The 17,013-nt window shown below is 48.9% G+C and overlaps 1 protein-coding gene across 1 annotated transcript in view; it reads left to right on the plus strand.

Moving 5' to 3' along the window:
- The window catches only part of ints2 (integrator complex subunit 2), a 34,079-nt gene extending 17,266 nt beyond the window's left edge, over window positions 1–16,813 (plus strand). Inside the window, exons 13-25 of the mRNA XM_061248383.1 lie at window positions 252–386; window positions 989–1,165; window positions 1,889–1,997; window positions 3,572–3,676; window positions 4,829–4,993; window positions 6,642–6,843; window positions 8,145–8,270; window positions 8,878–9,079; window positions 10,995–11,240; window positions 12,062–12,169; window positions 12,511–12,616; window positions 13,596–13,772; window positions 15,802–16,813. Of these exons, the coding sequence (XP_061104367.1) occupies window positions 252–386; window positions 989–1,165; window positions 1,889–1,997; window positions 3,572–3,676; window positions 4,829–4,993; window positions 6,642–6,843; window positions 8,145–8,270; window positions 8,878–9,079; window positions 10,995–11,240; window positions 12,062–12,169; window positions 12,511–12,616; window positions 13,596–13,772; window positions 15,802–15,971 (2,028 nt within the window). The 3' untranslated portion in view covers window positions 15,972–16,813. The remainder of the gene's footprint in view (window positions 1–251; window positions 387–988; window positions 1,166–1,888; window positions 1,998–3,571; window positions 3,677–4,828; window positions 4,994–6,641; window positions 6,844–8,144; window positions 8,271–8,877; window positions 9,080–10,994; window positions 11,241–12,061; window positions 12,170–12,510; window positions 12,617–13,595; window positions 13,773–15,801) is intronic.
- The last annotated feature ends 200 nt before the right edge of the window (window positions 16,814–17,013 follow it).

Here is a 17,013-nt window from a genome sequence, read left to right on the forward strand (position 1 = left end):
CTGACCATCACATCATCATAACATATTTTTTTTAGCTAAAGCTTTTATCCAAAGTGACTTACAGTTGATTAGACTAAGCAGGTTGACAAACCTCCCTGGAGGAATGTTGGGTAAACGGCCTTGCTCACAGGCCCCACAGCTCTGCAGATTTTTTGTGTTTTTATTGTGGCAACACCAGGGATTGAACCCCCAACCTTGCGGGTTGATCGTTCCCTCATAAAGTTACCGCCGCTCTGTCTCTTGTGCTGCAGGTGGTCACCGCGCACGCGGTGAGGGTCGCCGTGACCAACAGCCTGAGCGCTAACATTAGCGGCTTCCTGCCCATCCACTGCATCTACCAGCTGCTGAGGAGCCGAGCCTTCACCAAGCACAAAGTGTCCATCAAGGTAGGCCCCGTGATGTCATAACCCACGCACCTGCACCTGTGAACCAGACTGTGTATTTCTGAGTGTTTAGTGCGGAGAGGTAGACAGCGGTAGGCATTTATAATTATTAGCTGTCATGTTCATAAATGTAAACGGGATAAACAGGATTTGGGGTAATGTGGAGTTTATCAGTGTTTCTAGAAATTCAGCTTGTGTTTCCCATTGAACAGCTAGAGATCTGCTAATCAGTTGTGCTAAATTAGGGTTGGAGTGAAAACCTACAGGACAATCTCCAGAAACAAGGTTGGGCACCACTGTAACCCCTGTCGGTTAGGGATCCATGCTGGTTAGAGGCCCATGGTGGTTTGGGCCCATGGTGTAAAGACCAGGGTTAGGGGCCCATGGTGTAAGGGCCAGGATTAGGGGCCCATGGTATCAGGGCCAGGGTTAGAGACCCATGGTGTAAGGGCCAGGGTTAGGGACCCATGGTGGAAGGGCCAGGGTTACCCATGCTCTCAACCACTGCGTTGGATGAGTGTAATGTGGGCTGTCACACACACACTGTTGTCGTTCTGATGAGTGTCCTCTCTGATGAGTGTCCTTCCTGACGGACATCCCCGCAGGACTGGATCTTCAGACAGCTGTGCGAAACCACCACCCCCCTGCACACTCAGCTGCTGCCCCTCATCGACGTCTACATCAACTCCATCCTCACCCCCGCCTCCAAGGCCAACCCCGAGGCCACCAACCAGCCCATCACCGAGCAGGAGATCCTCAACGTCTTCCAGGGCCTGACGGGGGTACGCTCCGGGTTCCTCCGGGGCAGGGGTGTCGGTCTGCCCTCCCCGGGGGCCGCGGTGCCTGCAGGTTCTTGTGGTTCCTTTCAATCAGCTGCCATTTGAGGCCTTGAGGAAGAGATATGTGGATTCTTTAGCCAATCAATGGCTTGAATGAACCACGGGTGCTGAGAACAACCCGGAACCAGCACACTGCGGCCCTCCAGGACTGGAGTTGACACCTGTGGTCTACAGAGAGAAACATTGACACTGTCCCTGCGCTTTACTTTCTAATATTTATTCTGTTTATATGTGGGAAATGCAAACATATTTATGGGTACTGTTGTATAAATGATGTTATCGATTACCTTAAATGTGGAAAAGCCTTTTGCTTTGGTTTTCCTTTAGGTTTTGTTTATAATGAAATTGTATGTTTGTAAATGTGACATTATTCACTTCAATGGCAAATTGAAAAGTGAAGAATTTATATATAAACATATATTTTTAAAATATTGACTGTCGCTCAAACAGGTTAATTAAACTTAAGGTCGAGTGCCATTTACCAGAAACCTTATAATTGGACACTTCCAACCTTTGAGTATATTAATCACTGTAACCAACATTAATATTCTACTTTGTCTTAATGTCTGCATTGGTAGTCCCACAGGAGACTGTTATATTTTACTGCCCATTGGCTCCTGTAATACTGCAGTACTTTAACCTCTGACCTTTGACGTTGTGTCACAGGGGGACAGCGGTCGTGGGCGGCCACAGTACAGCATCACAACCCAGCTGCTCGTTCTCTACTACATCCTGTCCTATGAGGAGGCTCTTCTGGTCAACACTAAAGCACTGGGTTTGTACATCACTCCTATTTTTATTTAAAATCTTTATTCAGCTCATCTTATCGGGTGTCACGGTGGTGCAGTGGCTAGCACTGTTGTCTCGCAAGAAGGAGGTTCTGGGTTCAAGTCCTGGCGAGGTCACAGATTTTGCATTTTCTCCCCATGTTTGCGTGGGTTTCCTCCCACTGCCAAAACATGTAGCCCAGGGACTACAATTGAGAATTGGCCCTCTTGCCTAACTGGCACATTTACAGAAATGGTATTAATCTGATTCAAATAAATTCAATAAATACATAACTCTTGCCTTTATTTAGTCTCCTCCTTCACCAGAGTTGCTGGAGTTCATACCGTTTGATTTGGGGCGAGAGGGGTGTCTTCAGATGGACCACCCCCGCACCTCCGAGTGGTAGCATCCGTTCCATCACTGGTGACTGCAACAGGAAAGCAGCCCGTGATTGGCTCTGTGTTCCCGCTCATTCGTATTGGCCCGCCTCTACAGTCCCTGTCACCTGCGTGAAGCCCATCAGCCGGCCTCTGCAGGGAATCAGACGGCGAATCAAACAGCCCTGTAGCACGACACCATCCTGCAGCAGAAGCCAACAGCAGGGCTGTGTGAAACGGCAGCTGGCAGGCGCACAAAGCCCTTCCTCCATTAGTCACATCGACTCGTGTTTGTCTTCGGACGTCCCCAAATTGTCACGTTTGTCGAAGCGGTTTACACCTCTGGGGGAAACGAGGGTTCAGCCTATCTAATGAAGCAGCTCCAGTGTGAAGAATGGCTCTGCTTGGAACACACAGTGCACAGTTACATCTGAGAGAAGTGCAGATGTTAGATTAGATTAGATTATGTTACATTAGATTAGGTTTATCTCGATTTGATTATACATTCTTGTCAGATTTATCTGATATTTGTCACCAGCCATATTCCTTTTCACATACAGGGGTATAGACACGTGTTGGTACAGTAGTGAGTTGCTACAGAGAGGAGGGGGTGGGGTTTAAGGCCCATGTTCCCTGTTTGTGTGACCTGGACACTGCCATGCACTCTTACCTGTGCTTGACTTCTAATTATGTTTTTCTTTCATTTAAATAAATATTACCTTAAATAAAGCATCTCAATGCAGGCACTATACCTGCAAAAGCATGTTTTATTTATTGCTTCGCTTCCTAATTACCCACTTTTGCAATTATTTGTAAAGTCCTTAGAACCAGGTTTAAACAAGTATTCATGAATTCAGGTTGTATCCATTATGCGAGCACATTAAACTGTTTTGTGTTTTCTACTTAGTAATTAGCGTCATTTTTGGTTGACAAAAATAAAACAGACAAGATGTGAGCTAATGGGTGGATTTCAGCCCTGTGAGAGCGCTTGGGTTTGGCACGCAGAGCTGGAACGCGTTCCGCTGGCTCCTCTCCTTCCGTAGCTGTGAATACAATGACATCAATGTTCTGCTTTCCAAAATGCGCCCGTCGTCTCGATTGATTGGTTTGTGTGAGGAGCAGCTTTGAAAAGTCCTGGAAATGCCCTGAGATTTGTCCTGGGAGAGTCTTTGAGTCTCGCGTCTGCTTCTCCGTGTCGTTCCAGCCCTGATGCAGAGGAAGCCCAAGTCCTACTCCGCCACGCTCATGGACCAGATCCCCATCAAGTACCTGATCCGCCAGGCCCAGGGCCTTCAGCAGGAGCTCGGGGGTAGGAGTCAAGCCTCCCCCTACTCTCAACCCTACTCTCCCCCTCCTCTCAACCCTCCTCTCCCCCTACTCTCAACCCTCCTCTCCCCCTACTCTCAACCCTCCTCCTACTCTCAACCCTCCTCTCAGCCCTCCTCTTCCCCCACCCTCAACCCTCCTCTTACTCTCAACCCTCCTCTCCCCCTACTCTCAACCCTCTTCTTCCCCTACTCTCAACCCTCCTCTTCCCCCACTCTCAACCCTCCTCTTCCCCTGCTTTAACTCCTCCTCTTCCCCTACTCTCAACCCTCCTCTTCCCCCACTCTCACCCCCCCCCCAATTTTTGGGGACCAAAAGTAATTGGACAGTTGGCTTCTCAGCTGTTTCCGATTTGTGCAAAGAAATGACAAATAAACATCTACAGTAGAACCCAAAAACGTGTACAGTACACTATAAAAACACTAAAGAAGGAATTACATGCTGTCAGGAAGTCTAAATGACAACATAAAAATAAGCAACAACACCTCCACACTAACAGAGCACTGTGACATTATTCTCTGCGTTTTAAGATGGAGGGAGGACAGGTGGTACATAATGTGTGTGGTGTCTGTTTGGGGCTCTGGGAGCTAGCTGTAGGGGAAGCCAGGGGAGGAGTTGGTGTGATCTGTAATGATGAGCAAGTGAGTCATCATGAGCTTCATAATGGGCACAGCTCTATCAAGCTGTCAATCACTTACTTGTTATGGCCAATTCAAAGGCATTGCTCCCCACAGCGAAGCACAGTGGCTCAAATGAGGGACTCGATTGAAGGGTACGGAAGCCCCGTCTATTGTTGTTGCTTTCAGGAAGGTCTCGTTCTTCCATCACTTAGTGAGGTGTGTTTGCACTGAAATGCCCCATTTGCTCTCTGTACCTGTCCCCTCTACCTCCACCCCACCTCACTCTTACCCCCACCTCCACCTCCCCTACCTCACACTTAGCTCTACGTCCCATACCTCACCCTTACCCCCACCCCCACCTCCACCTCCCCTACCTCACACGTAGCTCTACCTCCCCTACCTCACCCTTACCCCCACCTCCACCTCCCCTACCTCACACTTAGCTCTACCTCCCCTACCTCACCCTTACCCCCACCTCCACCTCCCTCACCTCACACGTAGCTCTACCTCCCCAGGCCTGCACTCTGCCCTGCTGCGCCTCCTGGCCACCAACTACCCCCACCTGTGCATGGTGGAGGACTGGATCAGCGAGGAGGAGATCACTGGCACCCTGCCCCTCCTGCGCAGGATGCTGCTCACCAGCGCCACCTGCAGGTACTCCCAGCAGCAGCTGCAGGACGGTCAGTACCAACGCACCCCCCGTCTCTAACACCCAGAGCTGGGGAAAAGCCCACATTTATATCTCTAACCCTAACCCTAACCCCCCCCCCGTCTCTAACACCCAGAGCTGGGGAAAAGCCCACATTTATATCTCTAACCCTAACCCTAACCCCCCCCCCCCCGTCTCTAACACCCAGAGCTGGGGAAAAGCCCACATTTATATCTCTAACCCTAACCCTAACCCCCCCCCCCCCCCCCGTCTCTAACACCCAGAGCTGGGGAAAAGCCCACATTTATATCTCTAACCCTAACTCTAACCCCCCCCTTCTCTAACATCCGGAGCTGGGGAAAAGCCGGCGTTACAAATCACATGATCCCACGTTTATATCTCTTTCAGTCTCTCGGTTTATCTCTCCTCTCTGTCTCTACTGTCTCACTCTATATCTCGCTCTCTCTCTCTCCTCTCCACTCTCTCTCCATGTATTATTTTCTCTCTTGCTCTCCCTTTCTCCAGTTTTTTTTACCCCGCGCAAAATGCACGGCTTTTCAAATCCTTAAACATGACACCTTATAATGGAAATGGAGACATGATTTAATCTAAACCTCAGGTGAAGAGATTTTTACTACAGAATGAGAATCCGACCTTCGGGGAGGTTTTAAACACATTTCTTTTGCCTGCGTAAGCCATTTAGCGCGCAGGCTGAGATGAGTAAGCTTTAAAGGGTCCCCCGTATCGCAGATGAGAGAGATGTTGAGCTGACATCTGGCAGAAAGCGTTGGCGGCTCACGTTATCGGGCCTGCGTTAAGCGATGCCTTCATGACTGAGCACAGCACTTGCGCGGAGGTACCGGGACTGGGTGTAATTTAAGCCCACTGAGGTGTGAAGCCAAGTTCAAGATGTTTTTAATACGAGTACACTTGTTATTATTGATGTTTTTTTATTTTTATTGTCTTTTTACAATTTCCAGTATTGCGCTGTAGGTCTTTTATGGTCTCTTATGATATTTTGTCTTTACGATGTGAAGCGCTTTGTATTGCAGTCTTACGCAAGAGATGCTATATAAACAAATAGTGATTTGATACATAAAAAAAATATACAACCCATGCATATAGCTGAATAATGACTGGAGTAGTTCAGATTAAGTACCTTGCTCACCTGATGGTGTCAGGTGAAATTGAACATAACTTAACATAGTGATGAGAACAGGCAATTCAGCCCAGCAATGCTCGCCTTTTCCGAGCACTAAAGTGTACCTAATGCTTAGTTTATCTAAATGCTCGATAGTATCTAGCACAATATGTGACTGAACACCTCCTTGACCACTGTACTACACTGCTATAGTGGTTAGACAGACTAGTCCAGGTCAATTACCTTGTTCAAGGGTACAGTAATGGGTGTCCAACCTTGCAATAAAATGTACATCTGAACACTTCCTATGATTGTCCTACATGACAAGTGTTCAACCAGTCTAGTCAAGGTCAAGTGCCTTGTTGTTGTGGTTAGACAGTCTATTTCAGGTTAAGCACCATGTTCAAGGGTGTAGTGATGGTGTCCAACCATGGAATTGAACATAGAACTCAACACTTCCTTGACCGCTGTACTCCACAGTTGTAATGTTGAGCCAGTCCCGGTCTGTCGGCTGACCTCCCCTCCCCCTCCTCTCCAGCCTTCCAGACGCTTCCCTCCTGCGGCCCTCGGCTCATGCAGATCCTGGAGCACCTGACCCTGCTTTCGGCGGGCGACCTCATCCCCTACGCCGAGACGCTGACGTCCAACATGAGCCTTCTGCTCAACACGGGAGTGTCCCGCAGGGTGCTACAGACGGTCAACAAGCTGTGGATGGTCCTCAACACCGTCATGCCCCGCAGGTGAGAGGGGCCCCCTCCTCCCTACCAACCAGCTCTTTAACACGGGCGTTTGAGAATGGAAGAGAATCCTTTTATTGTATAAATACAGGGTATTCTAGCTGCCAACCATGGTATGCTACATGGAAAGTTGATTTACTCTTCAAGGGTTCAAGTTTTATCTGTGTGATCACTCTAGGACTTGGAACTGTACTTTCTTCTAGGGTCTTCGACGCACTTGTCCCTGGTTCTGATTTGCACTGTTTTGTACGTCGCTCTGAATCATTTACAGATAAACTTTCAGTGTTAAGAATGTATAGCTGGAAAGGACCTTTAAAATGATGTAAGAACAATTTATCTATGACCTAGAGTAATGTAGATATCGCAAGTGAAAGTCACGGAGTCACATTAATTTGCCAAACTTTCTTAGTCCATACAGTATTTCCCTTAATAACGATCTGAGAAGTGTAATTTTGAAGGGGTTTCTTATAAGACCAACTAAGCATGCTAAATCTCATTAAGATTCTTGACCATGTGGTCCAAAAGTGTGTTGAATAGATCTGGACTTACCCATCAGTTCACATCATGCCACAGTTCATTCTGGAGAATTCTGAACGCCCATGCAATTCATTTTAAATAGGAAAGACATTTTCAGGAGAATGCAGAGGGTCACCTCTGCTATAGGAGCTTGCGTGCTTGGTGTCTGGGGAACTGACGTGCTAGCAATTGCTCTAGAACAGGGGTGCCAAATCACGTGCCATAGAGAGTATGCAGGTTTTCATTCCAACCAATCAGGACACCAGCTGACTTCACCAATTAACGCACCAGCAACTAGAGAGGAGGGAACTAATTTGTGAAATAATCTTGTGTAGTGATTGGTTGAAAAACCTGAATACCCTCGGCCCTCCACGGCACGTGAGTGGGCACCTCTGCTCTAGAACATTCGGCAGCAAGACCCCGTGCTTCCTGGTACAGAAGGATAGCGCAGGGGACAGAACCTGTCCAGTCAATAGGCTGCTTTAAGGAGACGGCCCGGCTCAGGTGAGCTCTGCTGGGCAGGGCTTAATGCATCCCCCTCGGTATCGAACGGAGGGGAGGCCATAGGGGACGGAGGTGTAATAAATCTCCCTGGCAGTGCTGGAGTATCAGGCTTCTCAAAGCCCCATTGATTACTGTCACGGGTCCCCCGGAAAGCAAGGCACTCTGTATTAGCGAGCCGGCGGGTGGCGGAAAGAGTTTGGGGCACAGCCGAGCCGGTTTTCGCAGGTCTCACCGTCCGTCGGGCGTTGCGGTTGCGTTCATCTTCCCCTCCCTCCGTGGTTCAGGTTGTGGGTGATGACCGTGAACGCGGTGCAGCCCTCGGCCAAGCTGACCAGACAGCAGCGGTACACGCAGAACGACCTGATGATCGACCCGCTGATCGTGCTCCGCTGCGACCGGAGGGTCTACAGGTGAGCCCTCCTCCCCCAAACCCCCCCGGCAGCTCAGACTGAAGCCATCTGTCACAGGTGCGATCTCAGACAGGACTCCAGTGCGGCACAGCCGTCTGCAAACACTCTCAACAGGCAGATGTTGAACAGCTGGGAGTCTAGTAGTTTTTTAAATAAATTAAATACAGCTGAATACAAAATCCAAAGCACACAGTTCTGGAATATTTAAAAATATGTTTCAAAATTGACACCATATACGTAGGTTACAACAAAACATATACCTGTTTATGCTTGTATTTTTAATATTGAATTTCTTTTTCAGAATGGGTAGTAAGGCCACCAAAAGCCTAGAATCAAAGCTAGATACTTAGTTCTCTTACACCTGTATGAAGGAAGAGATTGAACACACCTGACTAATCAGAAACAGAAGTGAAGCCATTTGTCCCAAACATTATGGTGCCATGAAATGGAGGAACTGTGTAAAAAAAAAAAAAAAAAGTGCTGTAATTTTTGTCCTAAGAAGGATGCAGCTCACTGTATGTATCGTATTTTGAAAGGCATTAAATGTAAAATAGAGAATGTAAATAAACATATTTGGTAGATTATAAATAGCTTCTCTTCCTCCCAGGTGTCCGCCCCTGATGGACATCACCCTGCACATGCTGAACGGCTACCTGCTGGCCTCCAAGGCCTACCTGAACGCCCACCTGAAGGAGACGGCCGAGTTCGACCGGCAGGCCCAGACCATCTCCAACCTGGGCCTGTCGGGGCAGCCAGACACCCCCGAGGTGACCAGGGAGGAGCTGAAGAACGCCCTGCTGGCTGCGCAGGTACGCGGTCCTGTCAGCACCTTCGCCGCGTCGAGACCACACCGCTTGTGTGTCCGGGACTGTGTCGTTGACCGCGTTTACACCTGACGTGCGTTTAGACCGTGAACGTTTAGACCGTGAACATTCACGGCCAACTATGTTTGCAGCATACAGTTACTGTTGAATGATTTTAAATGAACATGTAGTTCGCCGCCAATACATTTTGAATACAAGTGGATGCGATTTAGATCTCCCAAAGTATAATGTCGTGCGACTTAGCCATTCTCCAAAATGAGATGCTCACTCCTGATACGGACAGATAATTCTGTGCAGAGCAAACTTCAAAGTAGTTACAGAATCTGTTTCTGTTTTCGTAATGGCAGCAGCCAGGGTCGCTGCTGTATTAAACAATAAAACAATTTCCATTAAGAAACTGAAATATGGGTTCTACTGTAAAATAGTATGAAATCTTGCTGTTGCAATCTTGCTATTTTGGAAGCTGTTACCATCTTTGCACGTACACTGTAACTTCTGTAGTTGTACCTATATTTTCTCACACTGTAAACCAGAGAGCATCAACTCACAGCCCTGGAGGGCTGAGAAACTGCTGGTTTTCCACCCTCCATTTACCTGGGAGTCAGGTGTGAAAACAGTAATTAAGCACTAGTTGTTAAGTTAATTACCCGGGAGAAAAGAAAACCGGGGCAGGATTTGGATTTGAGGGCCAGATTTGCTGATCCCTGCTGTAAATGCTCTGGATCAGGACATATGAGATGAAGATAATGTCGTGTAAAGGTCAGGAAATTGGACTTGTAACCTGGACACTGCCGTCGTACCCCTGAGCAAGATAATGAACCTTAATTGCTTCAGCAAATACCTAGCTGTGTAAATCAATACAATGTTCAAAAAATGCTAAAGTTACTGGAAACACTGTGATATGAGGAAGGTAGAGTCTTTCCCCAGTGTCAGATTTAAAAGAGCAGGGGGGGAATGGCCTTTGGAGTTCCCTGTGATACCATGTTTCTGGAGCCATTTCTGTATCTGAAGACTATGCTGTGGGCTGCTCTGTTGAAACTCCCAATCAATCAATCAATCAATCACATTTTATTTATATGGCGTATTTCATACAACAACTGCAGCTCTCCATGAAATGAGAGAAAAGGAAATAAGCAAGGAAATAAAAAGAAAAGATTAAAAGCAATACACAGTATAGGAAGGACAATAATATTTAAAGGATTTAAAAGTGATGTAAAAGAGTAGCGTCTGTGAAATTCAGCCTCCCATTTGGCTGAATTTCAAGCCTGCAGGACCGGGGTCTGAGGAGTGGCTTTGGGAAGCCTCGTATAAGAGCAGACAGGCGTCGGGACGGCCCCAGAAATATTTTACCCTCTTGATTAAAAACAGATCGGAGTCTGACGCGTCCCGTTCTCCCGTCAGGGTGATAGTAAATCTCCGGGTCGAGCGGCCCTGTAGCAAGGCTAGGGGGCAGGGAAACACCCCCCCCCCTCACCGCTCTGTCTCCACCCCCCCCTCCCTCACCGCTCTGTCTCCACCCCCCCCCCCTCACCGCTCTGTCTCCACCCCCCCTCCCTCACCCCCTCCCTCACCGCTGTCTCCACCTCCCCCTCCCTCACCCCCTCCCTCACCGCTCTGTCTCCACCCCCCCCCTCACCGCTCTGTCTCCACCCCCCCCCCTCACCGCTCTGTCTCCACCCCCCCCCCTCACCGCTCTGTCTCCACCCCCCCCTCACCGCTCTGTCTCCACCCCCCCCCCCCCTCACCGCTCTGTCTCCACCCCCCCCTCCCTCACCCCCTCCCTCACCGCTCTGTCTCCACACCCCCTCCCTCACTGCTCTGTCTCCACCCCCCCCCTCCCTCACCGCTCTGTCTCCACCCCCCCTCCCTCACCGCTCCGTCTCCCCCCCCCCGTCTGCAGGACAGTGCGGCGGTGCAGATCCTACTGGAGGTGTGTCTCCCCACGGCGGAGGAGGGCGGGGCCGGGGGCCTGCTGAAGAGCGTCCGGGGCGGGGCGTCGGAGCCGGCAGGGGCGGGGCAGGCCCAGGGGGCGGAGCAGGAGGCGGGGCTGCTGAGTGACCTGAGGGAGGTGCGGTGTCTGATCTGCTGCCTGCTGCACCAGATGTTCATCGCCGACCCCAACATCGCCAAACTGGTGCACTTCCAGGTACCGCCAAATCTACCGCGCCTCTTAAAATGGGGCTTTCCAAGACCGCGCTTGAGACTGTGCTTAGCTTTCAACTAGACTAAGCATGACGTACACTTAGGTGGTAGGACAAGGCAAGCGTTGCTGGGCTCAATGGCCTGTTGTTTTCGTTATATTACAGTGTTATGTTGTGTTATGTTGCTGTATGTTATGTTACGTTACGTTACATTAAATGGGGTTAAGTTGGACTGAATTCACTTTAGGGTGTCAAACCAGAAGTTAAACTTGCCTTGTAAATGAATAGAGCTATGTGGATACATTATCTACCATTAATTACAGTAACAGTAACTTTGAAGTGTTTTTTGGAATGTTTTTTCAAAATTCTAAATCTATCTTTTCGATGTCGATTGCTTTCAGTTAGCGTAGAAGTTATCGTTACATCAGCATTAGTATTCAGTCTACACGTTTGTGATCTTACACTTAAAGCCCTGCCCAATCATGTTCCCAGAGGTCTACCCTCCTATAGGTTTTCACTCCAACCCTAATTTGGCATGCCTAATTCTGCTAATTAGCACTTTAAGTTTGGATTGAAAACCAACAGGACGGTAGATCTCCAGGAACAGGGTTCATTAGGGTCTTAAAGGGTTCACTAACCCTGGATACCACACCAAATTCCAGCGAGTTTAACAGGAGTGCACCATATGTTTCTGTCTCAGAAACTGAGCTCCCTAGTGTGTCACAGTACTGCAAACTGTCTGTTGCTCCGATTCTGAGCTGTAAGTGTGTGTGTGTGTGTGTGTGTGTGTGTGTGTGTGTGTGTGTGTGTGTGTGTGTGTCTGCAGGGCTACCCTCAGGACCTGCTGCCTCTGACAGTGGCTGGAATACCCTCCATCCACATCTGTCTGGACTTCATCCCTGAGCTTCTGGCTCAGCCTCAGCTAGAGAAACAGGTACCTCTCACCTGACTCACCCCACTCACCCCAAACCCACCTTTAAACAGGTACACGCTCACCTGACTCACCCCAAGCCCTGCTTAAACAGGTACACGCTCACCAGACTCTGTTTAAAAAGGGGTACACTTACCAGGATCGCTGCAAACCCAGCTTAAACAGGCTCACTTTGAACCCCCCAAATACAGTTTGAGAATCAGGAACACACTCCTGTGCTGAATTCTCAGGTTTGGCCTTTTCTGCATAAACACTTGCCACATAAACAGAGCCTTTTTTGCAGACTCCTGGCTGTTGCTTGTGCAGTTTTTGTTAACAAGGTCTCACTCTCTCTCACTCCACAGATATTTGCCATCCAGCTCCTGTCACACCTGTGCATACAGTACGCTCTGCCCAAATCCCTCAGTGTGGCCCGTCTGGCCATCAGCGTCATGGGCACCCTGCTGACCGGTACTCCACCCCTGCTGTCTCTCTCCATCTTCTCCTCCTCCTTCCCTCTCCCTTCTCTCTCCCTCTTCCTTTCTTTCCTCCTCCCCTGCTGTCCCTCTCTATCCTCTCTCCCTCTTCCTTTCTCTCCTCTACCCCTGCTGTCCCTCTCTATCCTCTCCTCCTCTTTCCCTCTCCCTTCTCTCTCTTCCTTTCTCTCCTCCACCTCTGCTTTCTCTGTCCATCCTCTCCCTGTTCCTTCTCTCTCCTCCACCCGTCCCTCTCATGCCAATGTCAGTTTTTCTTTCTGTCTACTTCTCTCCCTTTTATTTCTCCCTTTCTCTATGTCTCTGTCTCTCCTCCCTCTGTTTGTATTGGGGTCCTGTATAAGGTGTAATTGCAGTCAGTTGCAGCGAGGTCCTTCATTTCAGTATTCTGCTGCCATCTCCTGGTTGATTCACTATATTGTAGTGGGATATAAATTGACTTGTCTGTCATGTGAAACTGATGTCTTAGAAGCTTCCACTTATGCAATAAGAATTACTCATTTTATTGAAAAATTTGGGCCAGTTTCACAGACGCAGGTTAAGCCTAGTCCAAGGCTAAATTAAATTTTGAATGGAGATTCTCCCGGTGATACTCACTTTAGTCCAGGACTAAGCTTAATCTGTGCTGAAACTGGCCCTAAGCCAGGGGTCTCCTGTCATATCAGAGAAGGCCCAGTGTGGCTGCAGGTCTTTGTTGCAGCCCAGCACTAAGACCCTGATTGAACAAATTAACTCATTGTGATCTTTAAGCAAGACCTTGATGAGTGGAATCAGCAATCTTATTACTGGGCTAAAGCCCTGCACCAAAACCCCAGCCCTTTCTGGGTAAGATTGGACATCCCTTCCCTAAGTGTTGGAGTACCTGTCGTAATGCATCACAAGCAGTGTCGGAGTGATGAATTAGAGGAAGCCATTTGGCCGCAGTGTATGTGAACGCTCTCTCTGGTCTGTCCCAGTCCTGACCCAGGCCAAGCGCTTCTCCTTCTTCATGCCCACGCTGCCCTGCCTGGTGTCGTTCTGCCAGGCCTTCCCCCCCCTGTACGACGACGTCGCCGCCCTGCTGGTGCAGGTGGGGCAGGTGTGCGCCTCGGACGTGGCCACCAAGGCCCGCGACATCGACCCGCTCATCGCCCGTAAGTCTGCGTCGAACCCGAAAACGCTCATCCCACACCCGCCAGGGTCCCCCTGCGACCCCACACTGCTGGAGAGACAGCCCGTGTGAAAGAATAGGATGCTGAAGTACACCTGAAGTCCACCATTTTATACTTCAGAATACTGGGCAGCTTGTGGCCTAGTGCCGAAGGTGCTTGACTGGGACCTGGAAGGTTAGTGGTTCAAGCCCCAGGGTAGCCACAAGCCACAGTAGTGCAGCTGTTGGGCCCTGGAGCAAGGCCCTTAACCCCACGTTGCTCCAAGGGGGATTGGCCCTTGCTTAGTCCTATGAACTGTTGCTGTGGATATAAGCATCAGCTAAATTAATAATGTAAGGTACTTGAAGTGTAATGAAAGTTTATATCAAGTAGCTCTACAGTGCTCCCATTTCAGGAGCATTTGCTCTTAAAATTGATGTGTGCTCACTGAAAAAAAAATTTAGTAGCACAACTAGGAATTGGGATGCATTAGTGTGCTCCTACATTTTTCTACTGTGAAAATGTTTTTGTATCGAGCCTTGCCTGAAGTATACTACACAGGTACACATTCACCCCAAACCCTGCTTAAACAGGTACACGCTCACCAGACCCTGTTTAAAAAGGGGTACACTGCAAACCCAGCTTAAACAGGCTCACTTTGAACCCCCCAAATCCAGTTTGAGAATCAGGAACACACTCCTGTGCTGAATTCTCAGGTTTGGGTTCCATAGAGCCTTTTCTGCATAAGTACTTGAAATAGAATTAAATAATTAAAGTCAAGTATTCTTGGTGTACTGTTTTCTCTGGGTCCTTCTCGCCGTCCTTCATCTGTGAGGGACGATAGCGTTAGGTTACAGGAAGATGCTGTTGAGGTATCTGTGGGGTTTGTTGCGGGGTTGGCAGTTGGCCTGCAGTTTTCACGACCGCTGCCGGTCATAATGGACCGCGCCTGACCGCACTGTCCCCCGCCATTTCCCCTTACCGCCGTCAGCCGCTTCCCAGTTGTCGGGGTCAACAACTCCGCATCCTATTATCCGCGTAATGCCGTTAGCCTGCTCCGGCGGCTGGGAAAATGTGTGCTTCTAAGGCGGTAAAAGCGGCGAGGTAACTAGATTAGCGGGGAAAATATATACTCCAAACTCGAGTGCTGCGCGATGCCATGGAAACGGAATTCGGTCCCTCCGGAGCGTGTTAACGTCAAAGGTGGCTGTCAGGGTAGGATGGAAAATTTCCCCAGAGGAACAGTGTCCTTGGTGTGGAGTCTGCTGTGACTCACCCCGCTCTCAAGTGCTGTCGGATTTACGGTCTAAACCGGTCTCCCAGCGGAGAGGCCCACATAAACGCCTTATTATGTCGGGTGTTCAAGTTGGTGAAATCGGGACTTTGGATGCGGCTGGAATTGGCCGAGTTGTGACGTCACCTACTCGCCTACTCATGCAATGAAGCCATGAGTCAACCACGGCAATTTCACATCATACAGACATTGATAACTAAAGTGCTGCAGCATTCAGTCTCCTGTGGTATTTGCGTTCTTAACCCCCAGCAATGGGCAAGAAGTGTTTGCTGGTCCAGTTGTCCTCACACCTGGTCCTGGAGAGCAGCAGGGTGTGCTGGCTGTTTGTTTTTACTCAGCACATAATTGATCAATTAACGCAGTTAATTACAGTTAACTCACCTCACCTGGTTTCTTGGGTTTGAATTAGCTGCTGATATTAAGGACGAAAACAAAAACCAGCACACCCTGCGGCTCTCCAGGACCAGGAGTGAGGACCGCTGAGCTCGTCGATGTCACCTCAGAGTGTTCTGCATGCTGCAATATGCTAGCCTAGAGTGTAAACAATCTGAGTGGTACTAACACACACCCACACATCGCCTTTCCCTCAATTGTCCGACCATAAAGCCTGAACGTGAACGAGTCGGACGGCCGAGTTGTGACGTATTCCCAACTTTGAGAAAACTAACAACCTGACACCACTTGAAAGCAGGGTCACTCCAAAACTGTCCCCTTCTCACGTGACCTCTGACCCCCCAGGGCTGCAGTACCTGAAGGAGAGGCCGAAGGAGGCGGCAGGGGCGCTGAAACAGACGCTCCCTCAGCGGGCCGGGGGGGAGCTGGGCTGCAGCGACCCGGACGTGCAGCTGTGCTACTGCATCGAGACCACCTTCATGGACATCATCAGCATCGGCCTGCGCGGGACGTAGGGCCCCTACGGGCCCAGCCGGGCCCCGGGACCCTCCTGTCTCTGACTCACAAACACATCCCCCAGCGGGGCAGTACTTTTCTGACATGTTTTTGGTGACAGACAAAAATGAATGTTTTTTTTGTCAAACCGGGCCAAGAAGCTCAAGGTCTTTTTCTGGACCTGTGGCTTTCTTTGAAGCCACTCCCGTCTTTTGAGCGGAGATTCAAAACCGATGGTTGTGTTTCAGTACTCAAAAAATGCATCCTCCTTCCCTCCACCCTTCTCCTCCCGCCGTACTTCCAGAGAGGATCTTTCAGAGTCACCAATTCTTTGAGTATTGGGACGCAGCCTAACTTTCTATACCGTGTGTGGAGGCACAAGCAGTAAGACTTTTTCAGACTGCAGTTACTTGACTAAAGAGTACTTCTACGGCTGACGATAGACAGTTAGCTTGTCGTCGTAGTTTTCCGTATTCTACATGGCTGCGCTATCATTTTCAGACCTGTGTATTTCTAGAATATACAATTTGTGGTGTTTTCATAGTTTCGTAAAAGAGATGTTATGTATATATATTAATTCTGTGTGTTTTAAATTTCAGGATTTCCTGTACTTGAGGTATTCATTTGCATAGATCATGAAGACATAATAGGTAAAACGTAGGTAAAGCAAGCTAGAGATACTATAGGTCTATTTTCTGGACCACTGTACAGATAACATTTTCTAAGCTCAACATCACGGTATCACTCCACATGGAGAGATATAAAATGATCAGGTTTCCTGAAATTTAACATTTTGGAGGTTGTCATTTTTGTATTCATGTCTGTGCTTCTGACATTTTGTATTAAATATTTCTGAAAGCCCTTTGCTGTCTTCAGACTGTTGCCTATACTGAAATGTATAATCTAAACCATAGACCGATAGATAATTACATTTATATAGTACTTTTCCAGACACTTGTGATGAGGGAGAAACTCGTCTCAACGACCACCAATGTGTAGCACCCACCCGAGTGATGCACGGCTGCCATTTTGTGCCAGAACCCTCACAACACGCTAGCTGAG

Source organism: Conger conger, chromosome 7 (assembly GCF_963514075.1).
Source record: "Conger conger chromosome 7, fConCon1.1, whole genome shotgun sequence".
Lineage (NCBI taxonomy): Eukaryota > Metazoa > Chordata > Actinopteri > Anguilliformes > Congridae > Conger > Conger conger.